Here is a 19986-nt window from a genome sequence, read left to right on the forward strand (position 1 = left end):
GAAGTTCCCCTTTTCTTGAATAGAATTCCCCATTTTGCAAGAAGGCTATGCATTGGAATCATTGATCATGTCAATCCACAATTATTTGTAACAAGAATTTGAGTGAAACAAATAGGGAATTCCATACTAAATCAAATACAACTTGTTTTTCATCCATCATGTAAAATAAAAATTCAATGATCTCTTCCATTAAAAAAAAGAAGAGAGAAAACACGATGTGAAAATATATGCAACTGTACAGCATCAACTGGGATTAATTTGATGCGCCATCAGTGCAATTCTTGAATTAAAATGGACAAGGACAGTGCCATGATACAGATTACAGGCACTTACAACATCTAATCAGTGGCTTTTTGCTTCTTATTCTTTCAATGCAAGAAACTTTTTACACTTCTCAAGGCTGTAACTTGCTCAGAAAACACTTCTCCTTTGTAGTTTCCAACTGTTTGAGTTGATGTGTGTCGCATCTCTAAGTTTAGAAAAATGGAAGCGGTGAATTATCGCATCCTGTAAGTGTAATGGTTGCTCTTCCAAGATCATAAGATCTAAGAAATAAAACTTGTCAATGCTGTTTGGATGTTCATGATCAACAAATATATAAGGAAACAAAATTATAGCATAAATGATGGTTTTACCTTATGTTACAGAGGCTGCAACTCTAACTGGCTTTATTTTGAGAGTATTTCGGATGTGTTCGTATCCCGTGATAAATGCCCCAAAGAATTAAAGGAATCTAAGCTGTAGTTTTCCTAGTAATTTATACATGATTAGAGAATTTGCTTCATCTTTGTTCCTGTTGTTCAGTGGTGGATGCGTCTTCAAGACAAGACAACCTATGGAGAACGAGTCATATGAGAATTTTGATTGATATCAGGATACTGCACTTCCATGGTGAGTGTTTAAATATGCATTGAAATAATTGCTTCCAGATTACCTGACTCACTCTCAGCCAAGTGTGACCATTCTTCTGGTTCTAGCTTTGACTTTGAAGCCTTTATTAGCTCCATAAGAGCAACATTAACCTGGAAGTCCACCAGTAAGTTTAGGACTTGTCTGGCATTTAGAGTATGAAGTGATAAAGATTTCTTCTTAAAAACATATAATCAAACAGCAGAAACAGGCATACACCAGAATGGTTTACTTTACAGCAGCAGGGCTGAACTGGCCCCATGTATAGATGAGATGACAACTTGCTGTTGTCTACAAATCATAGATGAGGAATAATTGAAAGACTAACTTTTTCTGAAAATGTGAGAGAATGTTCAGCATGCTACTTCAAATATAGTAGTTGTATGATCTGCAACAAGTTTTTACATTTATCTTGAGCTCACTAGATATGTTTTAACTTGTCATTTGATTATCTTTTTTCTTGTAAGACATCTTGAAGGACAAGTTCAGTTTTGAAAGACATCTTTTTTCTTGTACAAGGGAACATGGATAAGCTAAGAACTGGTACAATATCATGTTTTGAGATATTATTAGTGTGAAATCTCTGAAAGTTAACAGTCCAGCAATCAGTACCAAACTACTCCAGTCCAAAGTCAATAGCAATTATGTCATATCTTCACTGCAGGAAAGCATATCATGCGGCTAGAGGCATGACTGCCTTCAGATAAATAATAGACACAACTAGTCCTGAGCCATTATGCTAGCTTGTAGCTGTAGTATATGTAGCATGACATCCACAAAAGTTTCGTTATTGTAATTTAAAATTTCTTTGCTTTGTTTTTGAACGGCTTAAAAACAGAGGTGAAGCAGATATGTAGAAGTCTGAAGTATAATCTCTTTGAGATGCCACAATATTTTCATTAGAAAGTATCTTGGTGCTATGATGATAAAGAAAATCATGGTTGTAATAGACCAAAAATGAAAACAAAAAACTTATAAAATATCTGTTCCTGGGATTATTATACCACTAAAGGTTGCAAACCACATAGGTGACTTGTTGAATGGCATGAAACTGCAGCATCTTCATGATATCCTACCATCAAACCTCAGTGGCTAATATCTTTGCTATCTTTTACATTCCGTCAAAAGACAGTCATAAGAAAGAATTTGTATAATACGTATGCTGCAAACTTCTGTTTCTATCATCATCAGTTATAGAGCATTTCACTTCAAAGTTCTGACTTATATGGATTCATAATATAGATACCTCTTCTGGCCTCTCATGGCTCACTAGATGTGCGCCGTGAAGCTCTACCATTCTTGCAACAGGTTGCAGCTTCTTTGCAAGCCTCCTTGCATGATCCAATTGAGCAATGATGTCATCCCTATCAAGATATTGCATCACAATGTTAGTTTTTCAATATTGTTGACAAGCATAGGAGGGGGAGAGTGGGAGGGAGTAAACTTTAGTTGCTACCTGCCATGGATGATTGAAACAAGAACCCCTGATGAACGAATTGTCTCAAGTTCTTTTGAAGTCATATTATGCATCCAGCAGGCATTAAGTTGGCCTTCAAAACCATAGTTAGATTGCATTCCACTTGATGATATTGCTTTTACATAATCCTGAAGTCATGAAACTCTTATCTGTATTAAAAATAAAAAAGACTGGAAAACCATAAAAAAGCAGAAAATCACGTGATTCCATTAATCATTTTGCCAGAGATTTCATCTTAAATTCAGAACAAGGTTGCTTCTTACGGAGAAAATTGTGCTAGAGGCCATATTAGAACATTGTTTACCATCAATTTAATAGAGATGACAATAAACCCAGCCTGGCGAGTTAAATTTTTTTTCCCAGTATTAAAATCTTTTAGCCGTTTATATGAATAATAGCAATGCAAGACGATGAATACCCAAAACAAAAATCAGAATTTACATCTCTCTGTAACTTTGTCAATGGTTTCACATTTCTTTCTATCGCATCACCACTGATTCAACATGAAGGTATGGTAAATGGCTAAATGATATGAAAATCTTTATTATATTGTTGGAAAAGTGTTTTTGCAAGTGAAGGAGTGCTTTTTTTGTTCGATGTTCGACAGATGAATGGCTTACGCTTTCTATAATAATTTTCAGCATTTTTTATGTTATGTCTAACAGAACTTTGTGGTGAAAATTTGCTGCACAATTCCGTCCCAATCTGTTCATTGGGAACCATCGTTTCAGTAATTTTCTAGATGCCAATTGGCTAGAGGTGTTTAAGTTCATATCAGTTTTGCCAGGAGAATTGAGCAGGATGACATGATGAGATGGAGATGGACAGCCATGGCAAGTTCTCATCATGTGACTTTGGTATCTTTTGAACTTGGGTGGAGACAAAGAATCTGTAGTAGGAAAGATGAGGAAGACAAAAGTAGGCAGGATAAGATGAAAAGTACCAAATATTGTTTGTCACTAGCTTGAGTTATAGGGCAGGTTGATGCTAGCACAGCTAAAGGAAAGAATAGATTAGAGAACTTTAGGACTAGTGTTGCTTTCCTTGAAAGAAAAGAGAAGAACTGATATTCAGAAACTCTGCTGGAAATGTGGCCAAGGTGTTTTAGGTGTTAACTGCAGGAGACCAAAATAAATCTAAATAATTTTTATGTGTTCTATTTTGGCACAACTTCACTTACTTGATAGAGAATATCCCTTCTTGTCCGAGATCCAACACATTCATCAAGGTATTCCTGCATATAACATCAAAGAGGTTCATAATTAATTGCTTTCGGGGGGTTTCACAAAGATGAAATATCTCATCTAGGTTGCATGGCAATCAAAGATAGTGCATGCAAAAAAAAGTGCTCCACCTTAGTGTAATGGGTTTCTAAGTCCACCATAGCGCGTTGTTCTGGGGTCTTTGCTCTCAAGAATCGAAATGCCAGCGATAGCATCTGGAGATCAATCTGCAATAGCGGTGAAATTTCATCTTGATGAGTGATGTGCACAGCAGTGTGTATTTTGCTTTAACCTTAGGCAACAAATATGCAATTTAGTAAAACAAGAAACATTGCATGATAAATTTTGCGTATATATGTTGCTAAAGGAGTTCATAAAGAATCCTCACTTAAACTATCCCATTAAGAACTGCTGACGATGAGCCTTGTTTTTTTTTTTCTTTTTTTTTTCCGCTGGAGTCATTTAGTAGCAGTATCACTTGCTTTTTTGTGGTTCTGAGCAGAGTTAACACCGACATTTTCATAATCCTTGAAAGATAACTAACAAGGTCAAGATTACTTAATTGATGGACACTGTTCCTGATAAAGTGCTTTGAAACAGAAGGTTATACTTTAGTTTAGTTATCATCGATCTACATATTCAGTAGCAAGCTAGAACATTCCAGAAAATTGGAAGTAACTGGGTTAGATTGCATAACTGGGTTAGATGCTTGAAAGTAGTTGAAACAAACAGCTTCAAACAGAAAGTAAAGAAGCAAGTGGTAAATTTGTATAAATCCAGGTAACACACCATTGCAAGAGACATTTATCTTTGCAAGAACTAAATCATATCAAAAAGTTCAACAAGATCAAGGGGTACTGAATGGAGTTGATTTGTCCGGAAGTAGTAGCTTTACTGATATACCTTAGGGAAACATTCGAAGCCACCTCCAGTCACACTGAGCAAAGCCAAGGAGCATATCCTATCAGGTGCCATGGCTGCCAATTTGCAAGCAATCATCGCTCCTGTACATCAATCAAACGGATTTGAATAGCATGTAAGCGTATACTACACAAACACTCTTCAAACTCTGAGAAGCTACAGCAAGGAAAAGAGAATGTACTGAATCAGTAGGCAAAGTATGATTTGCTTATAAACTTTCCATCTTAGTGCCAATAAGAATCAATCATGTTCTAGGAAGAAGTCAACGCACCCATTGAGTGACCAAAAACATGAGCTTTTTTCCAGCCTAGATGGTCCAATAAAGCCAGGGCATCTTCAGCCATGATAGTTGTTCTGCAACCCAAAGAACAGAGCACATAAGTTCTTTCCTAGCAATTATACCTCATACACTAATTCAAAGTTCCTCAGGAGAAAAGATTGCATTCATCGTGGTTCCTATCTCTCTCTCTCTCTCTCTCTCTCTCTCTCTCTCTCTACATATATATATGGTTCGATCTCATTAAAAAAGTGCCACGTATAGTCCTGAATCAACTGATCGATTAATACACGTTCTTCTATCATTTTCTTGGATTCTTCCTCAAAAGAGATAAAGAACGTTAGTCCATTAACTATCTCGATGTTGTTTATTCCGATTAATAAGCTAAAATCCGATCGTGAAAAACCCAATTTTGAGGACTAAATCTTTTACACCAACATTAAATTAACGGGGCTCTAAAAAATCATGAGTAAGAAAAACAAGAGAGAAAAATTACGTGTAATCCGATTTCTCGGTGGGGACGGAGCTCCGACCCACCCCGCGGTTGTCGAAGCAGCACACCTCGATCCCGTCCCCCTCCCGGACCTCCTCACCGAAGGTATTCGATTCCCCGCCGACAGTCTCCGTCGGCGGCGCCTCCTCATCATTGGGTTCCACAGCTCCCGTCAGCCCCTTTATCTGCGGTCCCCAGGAATCGTGCGTCCCCGCCAATCCTACACGCAAGAAGAACCTTTGGCACTCGAAAACCCCAAATCTCCATCAAAAACAGGAAAAATGCATCCAAAAGAGAAAATTTACCGATGATGAGGAGGACTTTGGTACTCCCATTTCCGCATCTCCTGTAGAAAATCCTGATGCCATTGCTGCCTAGGTCGCAGTAAGGCATATTAACGACGATAACTGGATCGCTAGAGAGAGAGAGGAGAGAGAAGAGAGGAAGGTTTGTCCGATCAGATTGGGGGAGTATTTAAAGACGGGCGGCGAGGTGGGAGGCAACGGGACGCGTGGATGGATTGGTACGAGGTGACTAGTCTGCGTCAGATGGGACGGTTGTGGCGGGAAGGATAAGAAGAGGAGTCAAAAAAGAACGACGGATAATAATAATAATAATAATAATAATGATGAATCCGATCGATCACGATTAGAACCACGAAAATCAACGTCTTTCTGTCGGTCCAGAAAGTATGTGGTTGACCATGAAATGCATATGAAGATTTAAACCCAAAAAAATGGAGGAGGGGGGTGGGGGTGGGTGGAATTCCGTATAAGGTCTTATTTCCTCGTGGAGTTCCTATCTTTTCCTATAAAGTTCAGCAATTCCAAAATATCACATAAAAATAGGATAAATTCTTCATTAAAATCATTCTTTCCATGTGGTGTTCTCTCTCCTTTTTCTTTTTTTTTATTTATAATTTCCTATAAAGTTCAATAGTACAAAACTATCACTCAAAATATGAAATAAATTTCCTATAAAATATTCTCCTAACGAAAAAATATGTATCACGTTCCAGATTTGTCACTATCCGTCGGGGCACGAGTTCAACGTGCAGAACTCTGGGTTTGGTTGGATGTGATGGCGACCAGAAAATAAGGCCCATAGGACACTGATGAGTCATTCCTTATCTTATTATTATTACTGACAATAATATTATTGTTTTAAGTGCTGGATGGAAGGTCAGATATTGCAAATAAATCCATCTTTGATGGCCACAATCGTCCTTTTAACATTATACTAAAGTTGTAGTTGATGCCCTTTGTCTTTGATGATGGAGTGTTTCTCTCCTTGAGGAGATGCATTCTGTGAACTTTATGGACTCAAATCTGCATCAAGTTCTATGATTTGCCAAGAGGATGAATCTGGATATGAATGGTGATGGTTGGACATCATGTCAAGGGGAAAATTCACAGTGGTTTCTCGATTCATTCATTCATGTCAATAATTAGATGGTCCTGTCGGCACGAAACAAATGGCAAATAACTTTTCCCACAAGTTGCTTGATATAAGAGATCAGTAGGATACCTGTACTAAAGCGCATGATGCATCTGTTCTTTACTTGCGGTATTCTCCGACGGAGGAGAAGAGAATTCGTGATCATTGAAAAATGCAAAGCTAAGCTCCACATTTCTCATGGATAGTTGAGGGCACGCAATTTCAACTTGTAATCTGTGTAAGATAAGAAGAACATGTCTTGATGAAGAACCAACAATGTTAGTACATGAAATAAGTAAACGTCAGTAATTTACATAAAACAAAGGGAATATAAAAACAATCTAAACATTTCATTCATAATTGCATATCCACTTTTACGATCGTTTAACATCTCTCTAATTTCTCAGTCTCGAAAGAAAGCCATCATATCCAAACCTAAAGTAATCAGGTTTATAAATCCACTCGGACTCTTAAAACCAACTCCTAATTATATCCAAAGGTTGAGCCATCTACCTTTCGATGGTCAAAGCCATTCCTGCACTGTATGACAACAATACTCAGCTGAAGAGATTTAGCGATGCCCTGCAGAAGATGTGATGCATGTAAATGACACGAGCAAACTGATTTGAGATCACAAGGCATCATTACAATGATTGTGCAGTAATGAATAACAATAAAGATCTAATCGATGATGTCATCAGACACTTTCTTATTTCATACAATTAATAAAGCTTCCCCACCCTACCTGTGCATAATAAACGCATGTACAACTTCAGATTCAACGTATGTACATGAGAAACCATATATACAACAAAAGATGAATCCTCCAGTGAAGATGATCTGAGCCACCCCATATACCCAAGATTTCACATCAGCCCACAAAATATGGGCCTAATATTCACTCGCTTGCCTGAGATAAAAGGAGCCTGGGAGTCATTTGGTTCAAAGAAATTGGCATATTTCTGAACTATAGTGATCTATATAGAGGGAAACAAGCAGCCAATTGTCCAACCTAAGAGCAACCCTGCACCAGCCAGACCCAACCCAACAGCAAAGGCAAAGGCATATTTGCATATGTGACGTTTGTGCTTTTTACTCCCGTTTCTTGTTATGTTACCTTTGCCTGAGAGTTTCCCCTTCAATGACATCCAGGGCAGCACAGGGATGATCGTCGCTATCTGATGGTCCTTGATCTTGAGTTGGAGAAAAATGTTATCGAGTTGCAGCACTCGTAGCCACTGCTTGTATGCAAATAGATGTGATGCCTGTCTGAACAACAGCTTGACTATGTGTTCCTTCTCATCATAAGCTTTCTGGGCTGCTATTTCAGCTATCCTAGCTCGGGTTTGGGAATGGTGAAGTGCCTCCAGCAGCTCAGCCCTTGAAAGGTCATGCTCAGATGTATGGTTATCTTCATGTTGTTCATCATTTACATAACCTCGTGTGTGGCTGCATATGATTGTTAGATCAAAAACATATTCAGACACTGTAGTTAAATGGAGGATTCCCTCTTTCAAGACATGTTCATAGCAAAGATAAATAATAGGAAGAGAACATGCCAAGTGGAAGAGACTTTGTCAAAGTTTTGAAGCACAAATAATTGAAGATGACATGTCTGGATGGGCATAAAAGATAAAAGAACAAGCCAACAAGGATATGCAACAGGGTCAAAGCATCACAGAGAATCACTAAGTAAATTAAACATGTGATTTTAACATAGGTCAATTTGTTTGATCTCCATATGGTTTTCAAGGATCAAAATTATATGCATGGATATATATTTTTGATTGGTTATGATTAACAAACTACTAATAGGTACAAGTGGATCCCTAAATCAAGCACCACTAGATTACTCAACTTCAATAAATAATTTTGAATCACTAATCATTCACTTAAATCTTGACATGAAAAACGATCAACAGAATGGGATATCAGTATATACGACTTCAAAAATATGTCATGTCCAAATTTGCATTGGACACAGACTGTTCCATCCATAGTATGGTCTAATGATTTAAACCAGCCTTAGAAGCAAGAAAGAAAATAAACTGGAAAAGCAGATTTCCAAGCAAAGGACCAGTAAAATACAATTGACAATCGATCCTGCATGAGAATAGCCTTTGGGCTTACTATGCCAGGCATATTATCCAAATTGTGTGATTAGCGGGTTTCTGGACTCGGTTTACCGAATTTAAGTCATTTCAGTGGGTTAAATCATGTCAAAAGCAATCATCTCAATGATGACCCAATTTAAACTGACTTGTTTCTGTATGGGTATGGGACAGTAAGTACAACTTACACCTGTATTAGGCGGCTCAGGTTTGGTTTAAAAATTTGATATTATTGAGTTCAGCAAGGATTTTTTATCATTGCATATGCATCTTATGCCCCTCTCGATCTTAACCATCCCATTTTAGTTCTATAAATAATATCCTCATCAACCTCCCCATCCTGTTTTATGATGGATAACAGTTTTTTTTCTTTTAAAGTCAATTAAGGTCAGATTGCACCTTCTACTCCATAGATGTGCCTAATGTTACACTTCGTATAATTGGTCATGAACCTATTTAATCTGCAAAACTTATTCTATAAAGGTTGTCCCCATAACGATTTATCCAGTCTACTCTCAAGCAAGACAACATTATTAACAAACAATATACAGTGTAGAATTTTATTTTGAACAGATGAGTTCATCGAATTAGAGTTCAAATAGACAAGCATCGAAGAAAAACTGTTAATGCAACCATACAATAATCGGACTAAATTCAATGTTAACAGACAAATATAACACACCATGCAGGCTCACAGAAAAACTATAGAATTTGCTGAAAGATAAAACATATGGTGATAGGGCCTTGCCTGTACAATTTCTCTGAATCATGGAGCATATAGCCTCTTTCACCAGAAGACAAATTCTTGTTCTCAGAGTTTGCAAAAGAAAATGTATTATGTGAGTGTTCGTTGGCATTGCTTATGTCTGCACTTAACTTTCTTCCCGATGATGATTGAAAATTCCCACATTTATCCATATTCTCAGAAGAAGAAAGGTTCTTAGTAACATGAATTGTCTCTCTGGGTTTAGGCAGATCACAGTTTTCAATATGCTGTTGCATTGATTTTTGGGCAATTAATAAAGCCAACTCATCTTTGTCTGCAATACGCCACCATGGCTCAGAGTTATTACTCCCAGTCCAAGGTGTTTCAAGGTCCGAAGAAGCCTTTTCTGGCCTTTTCAAACTTAATTGATCAACTGACTCCATATCCAGAAGTTCGTTCTTCTTATGAAAATAATCACTCACAGGTGCCTTCCGCTTTGGTAACTGTTGTGGATTACTGGTTGCTGTCTTAATATCTTTGACCATAGTTTCAGAATCATGCATCACGACAGTTGATGATACCATCGAAGGTGGTTCCAGAATACTCTCTTCCTTTTTAAGAGCAAAATTGTTAAAGTCAATTGGCAAAGATTCCAGATCCAACTTTGATGTTGGGACCATAGTTTCCGTGTCCTCCTCATCAACTTCATCTTCTAAGGAGCTTAGTTGCTCAAAGATAAAGTCCTTTTGGTATCCAAAATTGGGTTGCAGCTGAAGCCACCATTTTGTTTCAGGTGAAAGATTAGCATTCATGGAATTCCTGTTCAAAGGCATCAAGTTGGGAACAGAATTATCTTGTGCAATTGCTGTGTTCCCATTGCCTAAATCATTTTGTGGGGTAGACGATGGACAACAAGCTAATTTTGGAGCTCGTTTTGCATCTTCCTGGACTAGACAACGGTTCGCAGTGCGCTGCCAAGCAGCCCTTGCTTCTGCAGCTGCCATTAGTAGCCCATTTCCTCAAACTATTTTCATAATCTTCATCTGCCAGAGGCAAATATATCAGCTTCATATCCTCATTTAAGAGAAAATCAAACAAACTCTCAGAAGCAATTCTATCAAAATAACTTAAATTCTAGATGTCAAGCAGATCTGATTTTCAAAGCATTTTCCAGAAACAGTTATACATATAAATTAGCTTCTGAGTTTAAAAGCTTTTTACGGTCAAGACAACCTAAGCTGAAAGGCACTTCCAAATAGAAGTACCTTCAATCTAAGCAGTGCTATATGGTGTTCCACAACATTTTCTGTAACCACGATACTGCTCTGAAATCAATGCCAGTGAGGATCTCCAGTGCTGTGCCATAGGACCTGCCTATATCCACCAATGGAAATCCTTCCTAATGGAGGACTTTCCTATCTATACCCCGGCAATGGCTACCTAACCCAATTTTACATTTGCAACAAGAACAAATATAGTCAGTGGTAACAACAAGGAACTGATAAGAACATTTTTATTTTTCATAGCAAACTATCTTATATTATATTTTTTTTAAAGGAAGAATTTGATTAAAAAAAAAAATCTAACAACCAGTTGATTTAAGAAAACTGCAATTGGCATATTTAATTTCTTTCCAAGACCTATCAAGTACAATGACAAACACACAGGGAATCAAGATGCCAACTTCGTAGTTTCATTATGAATCCTATCAGCTTCAGCGCCAACTTACTCCAACTAATTAGTCAGGCAGGAGTCATGATGAATAATAAGCCATTACAGAGTCTGACAAGGGCTAAGATAGAGCACAAGGAAGCTGCTTGTGGTAGGCTAAAATGAACCCGAGAACTATTAAAAGCACTCGATTTTATTTTTAATGCTATTCAAGACAAGTTAACGAGGTGGGGCCACCATACACTGGTCATAGACTAAATACTGATTTGTAACTTTCTTCTAGGTAACTCTCCATGGAGCAAATTATCAAAAGCCATGGCAGCAACATCAACAGAGAAATAAAACAATAATAGAAGATAGCAAGGAGTTGATGGCTTCCATATTTAGATTGACATACATTGGAAGCTAACTATTACTGTCTTCTATTATTGTTTTGTTTCTCTGGCTTCCATATTTAGATTGACATACATTGTGTAAGCAACGAGTTGATGGCTTCCATATCAGACAATAATAAAAAAATATCATGTCATTATATTTTTAACTTTGGCCAATTGGAGAATGATCCTTGTTTTAGTGCCTGAGTCATCAATATCACAACCCAACCTTTTCAAATTAAACATAGTGTTATAGATCACAACTCAATGTTGAGAAGACACCATAGAAGTGTTTTTCGGACTTGAGATCTGGTTGCTAACCTGACGTGAACATCAAAAGCTGATACCAGATTCTGAAAAGAAGAATTAAGTTAAATATGCAAAAATTGATTTTGTAAAGGACATAAAAGGTGAGTTGAAGGAAAATAGAAATAAAAAATGACAATCTTATATGATATCAGCGGGGTACTTTGGAGCTGGATTGCAAGCTCAGATTACCGATAGACTTCCGGTGACAACGACCAGCGGTCACTGATTTCCAAATATTCTCTATCCAAATTTTTGTGATTTTAGACAACATTTGTTCCGATCAGTAACAACTACACTTACTAATACAAAGCACAATTCTGACTTCCAATATATGCAAGTTATCGGGGCTTGTTTAGATGTATTTTTTGGCCTGTAATGATGGCAAGTCTTCATAAATTCATGAAAATTGTAAGCAGGAGTTTCACTCAAGAAACCAATGTCCATAATCTTGTGAAGTCTACAACCTTACTTTTCAAAGAAAGGGAAACGCTCCCAAAATCTTCCCTTCCCAAGCAAATATACGCTCTCCCTTCATCGTGAATATGGCGAGATTCATCAACTAAACGCAACAAAAGCTCTAGTAACTTCCATCATTAACCTGGTAATCAAGCAGGCTAAAAACCACAACAATCAAAGAAACAGAATAGTAGCCGCACACGGTTCAGTAGACCTTTAGATCAGCAGAAGGCAAGCAAAGGCAACAAAGAGAACAATTTGAGGCCAACCAAATAATTCTCATTTGGCAGATCTAGAAAATTGAAATCCTAATTTAGCTACCATTCGAAAAGCACAGCTGACGAAGCTTCAGAAAAGAACAAAGAAGAGGAAAATAAAACAACTGGCAGCAAGAGATTTCATAAATCACCGATCATCACCAGATCCGAACAACACGAAAGCCCAAAAGAACCACAATCCATCAACACAAACTAGAACCCATCATGACAACCGACACCTCTAAAATCCCAACAAAATCAGCAAGCAAGCAGGAAATCAAGAGATCAGAAGACAATTTCATGAGAAGACCGGACTCCGGAATCTAATAATCAAGGATCGGGGATGAAGAAACATACTACAGAATTTGTACGAACAAGAAACTTGAGGGAGATCAAATTCCAGAATCAGACCCACTCAGTAGCAGCACGATGATCGACCTGCAAATCTGGTTTGAAGAAAAGAAGAAACCAGAAACGAAATCGGATTACGATGGTATGCGCCGTCTCCTTCCCTCTCCCTCTTCGTTTATCTTGCTGGCTTTTGCCATTTTAATCCGCTTCATAATTTCAATCATATAATTTTCCTTTCCCCAAGTAATATCGTAAGCGAAACTTCCAAAAACAGCCACCGACTTGCCGGCCCCCCGATTTTACACAGTAATATCTTATCGCCTGTGCTCATCGGGGTACGTTGCTGGCGGGTCCCACGAATGGATCGCTCCCACCACCACGATGCGTGCATTTATACATTAGGATTAGGAAGGAAACAAGAAAATTTTTCCTACCCGCTGACTCCGATGGTACCCGCGTGATGTACGTTGAGGCAATAGGCCAAGGATCCTGGGACCCACCTGTTGGCGTCGTCGCAAAGGAGGTAGCACGATGGGTGAAGCGAGGGAAGGCACGGACAAGAGACGATCACCCCAAGAACGTGGATGGAGATGGTCGGCGGAGATTGGGTCGACAAAGACCGCCCTCGCTTTCGGCGGGTGAACGTCAGCGCGTCCGGAGGAAGGGCAGCTGGGTCACATCCGTGGCGACGCGGACGGTTTTGCCGAGTCCGTGTGTCCTCTCCAACCCACACGGAGGCTAACTAGACTCCATCCCAATAGAATACGTATATCTGTAACACTAACAATGTGATCATCCGTCACGACGTATACAAGTCAGGCTATATGTCAAGTTCATTATATTATATGATAGGAGGCTAACTGTACTCCATCCCAATGGAATACGTATATCTGTAACACTAACAATGTGATCATCCGTCACGACGTATACAAGTCAGGTTATATGTCTAGTTCATTATATTATATAATAGGACGGCGACCCGAGTACGTCACTCCCAGTAAACCATGAGCTCGGTGGACCCCAGCAATCCGAAGTATGGCACACAGGTTAACGCTGAAGAAAGCTACGGGCAAACTCTTCTCGTGACTGAGCATAAAGGTGCAGAAGCAGGAAGCAAAAGAGGGCTGAGCTGTCTCACCAACCACATCCTCTTCACAACTAAAACGTTGAACAGGGTCTCATCTTTTTCGGTTCTACCTAAACAAACCCACAAACCAGGTGCCTAAAACTGTGTCCTTACTCTTTCTACCATGACTAGCAGCACCTTTCAGCTCTCGCCAGTTGCCAGGACTCCTTTTATTTTGGTAAGAAGGTTTAGGAATGTATGCAATTCTGGGAATCATGGTATTGAGATTCGTGCAATTTGCACAACGCAGGAGCAAAGCGATCACTGATCTCCAAATGTAGGATGTGGTACTGATTAATTCTAACAAGAAAACCATCAAACCACAACCCGGTAAACCACCAATCAGTACACTGAATTAGAGAAGTAGCAGTGAAGCAGATCATATTTGGCATCTAAAACACTAACCATTCATTTTTGGTTCACGTAATCAAACATGGAGAACTACTAACTACCATTAGTCGCATGTAATTAACGTCATACGCAAAGATATTGTAATTCCAAACATATTGTTGATAAACTGATTTAGAAAATGATAAATGACACTCTTTCAAGTTATATTAACAGATAGATGAGCATCTTACCTGAAGCAGTGACGAGAAGATGGTCCAACGACCAAGAAGCGCCTTCAATTGCTGGTCCATTCATGGTGATTACTGCCAAAAGCAATGTGTCAGTGACTGAATCAGCACAGATTAAACAAGATAGAGACCTTGACACCAGGCATTTAGCACTGAATCAAACTGCCTAAATGTATTAAACGAGAAACATGACAAAATCGACAACCATCATTGGTCCATAGCGAAAAGAATGGAACTAAGGAAAGCTGGGAGAGCATGCAGCTCTTATGATACAACTCTTTTCATCTGCCTGTCTCCTTCTGTTATAAGAATATTTTTGTAGTAGAGCAAAAGCAACAGCCTAACTGCAGTTCACTCACCGTTGGAGAGTACTACAACAGGATAAGTCGGTACTGATCAATCAGAGGATTCCTTTCAGCCATGAATGCATGGAAAAGATAAAGAATATAATAGCAACCCAATGGTCAATACGAGATTTCATTTTCATATCTATCAATTATAAGACCTATCAAAATCTTTGCAAAATACTGGATTCAAGATGTTTGGTGGGTTTCTATCAGATAAAACTCTTCAGCATTGACGATATCAGAACTGTCAAGATTTTAGTCTGGTTCTGAGTACATTACAGTAAGAAGCTCTCCTAAACATGCTTCTGCAAACCCAAATCAAATGTTGGAATATCATCTAATTTGTGGTACTTATCTGATATATTCTGAAGCTCGTGTTTCTTGATGTCGAGTATGTTGCCGCTGCTATTTCAAAGCATTGGGCCCTCTACTTCTGTATTCTTATCATTGCTTGCAGTCTGAAACAAAAGTGAGCACATTCCAAACCAAGTTCCCATAAAAAATTGAAAGACTAGAAAGAAAAATAAAGGGTTAAGATCCATTTTAGCTCATTTGGATTTTGACTATGGATTTCTTAAGCCCTTATAGTTTACTCGTAACTAAAATAATCCTTATATTTTTAAAAATATAACATATAAGCTCATTCTGTTAAGTCTAAGTTAACAAATATTAAAGTCTGCTTACGTGACATATTGACTCACAATAAATCTTTAATATATTAACACGTGTAATTTAAGCTTAAAATGTTAAAATCCATTTTAGCCCATGTGGTTTTGGTCATAAACCCCTTAAACCCTTATGATTTACTCATGTCTAAAATAACTCATACATTTAAAAAATATAGTATAAAAATCTCTCCTCTTATCAAGTTTGAGTTAACAGGCGTTAGAATCTACTTACGTGACATGCTGACTCACAATAAATTATTAATATAATAACATAGATAATTTAAGTTTTTAAAAAAACTGAGACCACCATTCATGACGGGAGGAGGCGTTGTCGTGAAAGCAACCACCAGTAATAGCACTGAGCCACTGCTACCTAGTAAGGCGTTGTACACATGCAACCTCTCCTACACTGACAACAATCTCAAGAGCTTTCGATCCTACCTCAAGTGGATGTGTGTCGACCTATCCGACGCTAGGTACGTAGTGGTCTCCTAATCCCTCTTCCTCCTCCTAGGCATCTTTGTCCTCGTTGCCTCTCACTTCGTCCTCTCTTATGCCCCCACCCACCGTACCTACAACGTGGTGGTCCAACTCTTCCTCACCTCTGCCTCCGACCTCTCCTATCTCTGCCTTTGTCCATCGCTACAACCTCCGTTACTTCCTCGATAAGCTGGTTAGGGAGAGCGAGCGGGTGCGGCAAGCCTATATGGACCAACTCAATCGCTCCTTCTGCATACTCTCCGTCTGTGATGTCATGCTTCATGGGGGAGGTGGATGACAAGGTATGGTGGTACTCGTCGGGATCGAAGCAGGTGCCATCGTAATGGCGGGCAACACCGTGGTGGGCGACGTGGTGGCATACGCCTTGGAGTTGGCGAGTTGAATCTATCGGATGTCACTTGCTAGCTCCAGGGCACGTGCCACCACAGCACTGCCTGCCATTGCGAATGACACCCGCTCCGATCTTGACGAACCACCATACCTTGTAAACCACCTCCCCAGCAAAGAGGCAAAGGTGGAAGAGGCCAAAGGTGGAGGTGAGGGAGAGCTGGACTAGACCACCATGTTGTAGGCGCGATGGGTGGGGGCGTACGAGAAGACGAAGTGCGAGGCGGTGGAGACGAAGACGCCTAGGAGGAGGAAGAGGAACCAAGAGACCATTGCATGCCTAACGTCGAATTGGTCAACGCACATCCACTTGAGGCAAGACCAGAAGCTACTGATCTTGTTGTCAGCGAAGGAAAGACTACATGCATATGATGCCTTGCTAGACAGCAATGGCTCGACGCTATTGCTGGTGGTTACTTCCATGACGACGCCTTCTCCCACCATTGATGGTGGTCTTAGTTTTTTTTTAAACTTAAATTACATGTGTTATTATATTAATGGTTTATTGTGAGTCAATATGCCATGTAAACAAACTCTGACATCTGTAAACTTAGACTTGACGGGAGGGACTTATATGCTATGTTTTTAAAAATATAAGAGTTATTTTAAACATGAGTAAACCATAAGGGCTCAAGAGGTCCATGACCAAAACGACGAGAGCTAAAATGGACCTTAACCCTTTAAATAAATTACACATGTTAATATATTAATGATTTATTGTGAATCAGCTTATCACGTAAGTAGACTCTAACGTTTGTTAACTCAGACTTGACGGGAGGAACTTATATACTACGTTTTTAAAAATATATGAGTTATTTTATACACAAGTAAATCATAAAAACTTAAGAGATCCATAACCAAAATCAAAGAGGTTAAAATGGACTTTAACCTAAAAGTAAAAACAAGAAACTACTAAGATACTAAGGTTTTAGCTTGCCAAGCTCGGTGAAATTAAATTTTCTTTCACCTTATCAAAAGGGCAGCAAATTCTTACTGGGCAGCAAAGTGGACAAGGCTCTACCAATGAGGTCAATGTAACCGTTTCAAATACTGAACTTGAGAGCACGTGGTGCTCTATTCAGGTATTCATGATAAGTAGGAAGTAGGAAAGGGTTGAGATTTCACAGTCAGTATTCAAAGGGCTTGAGCAGCTTATTTGCATTGAAAATTAATACTCAGCAGCTTGAAGAAAAATGAAGAAGCTAAAAGCTCAATATTTCTAATGGTAATTATAAGCCAGTAGTACTTCAAGAAACAGTAACTTCCAACATCAAAGTTGTGGACGTACTCCTGTATAGAACACTTAAACCTATCCATGGTAAACCAATAATTAGATGTAATTACAGAATTAAATTCCAAGGACTGCACATATTCAGGTTGAACTATTACACATGTAGAAATATAACAATCTTAATATAGATGGAGACATGGGACATTGAGATTAGTCTGGAAAGTACAACTTAACAAACTAACATTATCTATGTTCAAGACAAACTATTTCATTATATGCAAGATTTCAGTTTCTAGTGAGTGAAAACCACCACTAATAAGGTTTAGCTTCGTACTTGACATCTTAGGTTGAACTAGCAGTATATATTTTGGTACAAGTTAATTAGTTATGATTTCATATTGGTGTCTTAATTAGAGCAAGCTCCTAAACTATAGAACTAATAGACATTCCTAAGAATGTTTTCTTAGATTTTAAATAGTTGTATTGATTCACATGTAGAGTTCCAGTTACCATATTTGACATAATTTCGAGCTTGTTACCATGTAAATTTTCCCTAGAAGAACAATTCTTTCTAGTTACACGTTGCACAGGCGTGGTTACTTATTATACCAAGTAATCCATAACTCACATCCAATGTCGGCTGTCGGGAATAGCTCTTATCATATTTCATGTTACTCACAAAATTGTTATCTCAGGAAACTAAATTGACTTTGATCCAACCCAAGTCATTATCTTGTTCAAGAAAGTAAACAAACCATCATCATCAACCCAAACAAGCAAAGTTGAGCTTTGAATAAGCCAAGTTGACACGGTAGAAAATACACAATACGAAAGGTTAGGAGGTCGGCCATTGACAAACCTCAAGCCACAAGCCAAGTTACATCCTATCAGTTACATTTAGCAAACAAACCCAAACCACAAGAGTTGCATCCGAACAAATCTATCTTATCAAAAGTAAAAATAAAGCAAAATGAACTTATAAGGTCTCAAACCTGTGATCTTCTCATTCTTAGTATGATGGTGTAACCAAATGAATTTGACACAAGCAAGATCGATCTAAAAGCATCCAAAGTTGCACAAACTTGAAAGCTTGATAAAATTAATCTATTTTGTCAAAAAAATCTACAATATTGAGAAGAAAAAAAAACTTCTATCTGCTTGTATTTATCAAGTGATTAAACAATAGACAGGAACAGCTTCGAGAAAATAAGGACTGGATACCATATAGTTAGTTCTATTGTAATCTCAGCACATCCGGAAGAGCTACATGAACATCTCACTTAAGTCTGGAAAATGGATATTTAGCGTGTCACCCAAAAGTCACAGCACCCACATCAAATGTTCTTCACAACTATATACCTAAACTACAAAAGGATGTGGCATCAAATTTCATAATCTTAACCTGATTAAAACAATTTCAAAAAAAAAAAGTCCTCACATAAATCTCTCCCTGTTTTCCACCAGCCATCTAGTGTAATTCCTCTCACATCTTACATACCCTAAAACTGAAGATTCTCCGAAACAAATTCGACGACAATAGATTAACCGTGATGAGTCGTCCAACTTCCAAAGATTCGGATGCTTCGCTTCACAAGAAGTGGAAAGAGGGTTCTCAAGCGAGACAGAGCAAACACATATTTTAACAACCAATAACTAGCATCCTTCCACCAATTCAAGAAATCCAGTGCATGCGATTCTAGGAATTAGAAGTTCCTCGTACCTGTTATTGAACCAGAGCAGTTCGATGAACGAGGGTTGGGATCTCACGATTCTCCGGACTCCGAAATGCCAAGGAGAGGGAAACCCAGAGCTCTAGATCGAAAGAGGGGAACGAGGGAGGCGGGCTTCTTCAATCGAAGGAGAGCCGGTCCGGAACCCGCGCCAGCTCGGCCATGCGACAGTTGCATGATTGGCCTAATCCTATCGACATGTAACAACGGCAGGGCCGGCCGCACTCATGCTTTTAAGCATAATCGAAACAGCTGTTTGGATAAGAATAAAGAAGGATTTATTTATTAATTTTTACATAAATATCAGTTGGAAGTTTTCTTTATAATGTGATTTCAATCTTAAGCTATAGTTTTCTTTATCCATTTTTTTAAGTGTAAAAAAGGCGAAAGGTCATAACATAAACATTTCAGGAGTGTAATTAGGATGTTAAAATGCTGCACACAGA

At 38.5% G+C, this 19986-nt stretch overlaps 2 protein-coding genes across 17 annotated transcripts; both read right to left on the reverse strand.

The window, feature by feature from the left end:
* Window positions 1-161: 161 nt before the first annotated feature.
* LOC135617869 (uncharacterized) lies at window positions 162-5754 on the reverse strand. Its single transcript, XM_065118570.1, has 11 exons — window positions 5606-5754; window positions 5304-5520; window positions 4802-4884; window positions 4513-4613; window positions 3741-3836; window positions 3567-3620; window positions 2366-2514; window positions 2156-2273; window positions 935-1022; window positions 636-833; window positions 162-545 (listed from the first exon to the last, which is right to left on the reverse strand). Exons 1-10 carry the CDS (start codon window positions 5691-5693, stop codon window positions 724-726), a joined length of 1104 nt encoding a protein of 367 aa, XP_064974642.1. The 5' UTR covers window positions 5694-5754; the 3' UTR covers window positions 162-545; window positions 636-723.
* A 1577-nt stretch (window positions 5755-7331) lies between these two features.
* LOC135617870 (uncharacterized) lies at window positions 7332-19707 on the reverse strand. Of its 16 annotated transcripts, none has more exons than XM_065118587.1 (5): window positions 19531-19707; window positions 14680-14751; window positions 13473-13744; window positions 9597-10597; window positions 7332-8186 (listed from the first exon to the last, which is right to left on the reverse strand). In XM_065118587.1, the coding sequence occupies exons 4-5, from the start codon at window positions 10556-10558 to the stop codon at window positions 7715-7717; spliced, it is 1434 nt and encodes a 477-aa protein (XP_064974659.1). In that variant the 5' UTR covers window positions 10559-10597; window positions 13473-13744; window positions 14680-14751; window positions 19531-19707; the 3' UTR covers window positions 7332-7714. The 16 variants fall into 16 exon arrangements, with proteins under 16 accessions (XP_064974659.1, XP_064974653.1, XP_064974650.1 ...); XM_065118581.1 differs by having other exon boundaries at window positions 14680-15481; XM_065118578.1 differs by lacking the exon at window positions 13473-13744.
* Window positions 19708-19986: the final 279 nt, after the last annotated feature.

Source organism: Musa acuminata, chromosome BXJ2-7 (genome assembly GCF_036884655.1).
Source record: "Musa acuminata AAA Group cultivar baxijiao chromosome BXJ2-7, Cavendish_Baxijiao_AAA, whole genome shotgun sequence".
Taxonomy (NCBI): domain Eukaryota; kingdom Viridiplantae; phylum Streptophyta; class Magnoliopsida; order Zingiberales; family Musaceae; genus Musa; species Musa acuminata.

What these genes read in the sequence shown, in the direction of transcription:
- LOC135617869 (XM_065118570.1), bottom strand. Translation starts at nt 5,693, where the DNA reads ATGCCTTACTGCGACCTAGGCAGCAATGGCATCAGGATTTTCTACAGG. An exon ending in CAAAGTCCTCCTCATCATCG is followed by an intron (nt 5,521 to 5,605) that starts GTAAATTTTCTC and finishes TCTTGCGTGTAG; the next exon opens with GATTGGCGGGGACGCACGAT. An exon ending in GAAGGGATATTCTCTATCAA is followed by an intron (nt 2,515 to 3,566) that starts GTAAGTGAAGTT and finishes TCATGACTTCAG; the next exon opens with GATTATGTAAAAGCAATATC.
- LOC135617870 (XM_065118578.1), bottom strand. Translation starts at nt 10,558, where the DNA reads ATGGCAGCTGCAGAAGCAAGGGCTGCTTGGCAGCGCACTGCGAACCGT. An exon ending in GATTCAGAGAAATTGTACAG is followed by an intron (nt 8,187 to 9,596) that starts GCAAGGCCCTAT and finishes AATCATATGCAG; the next exon opens with CCACACACGAGGTTATGTAA.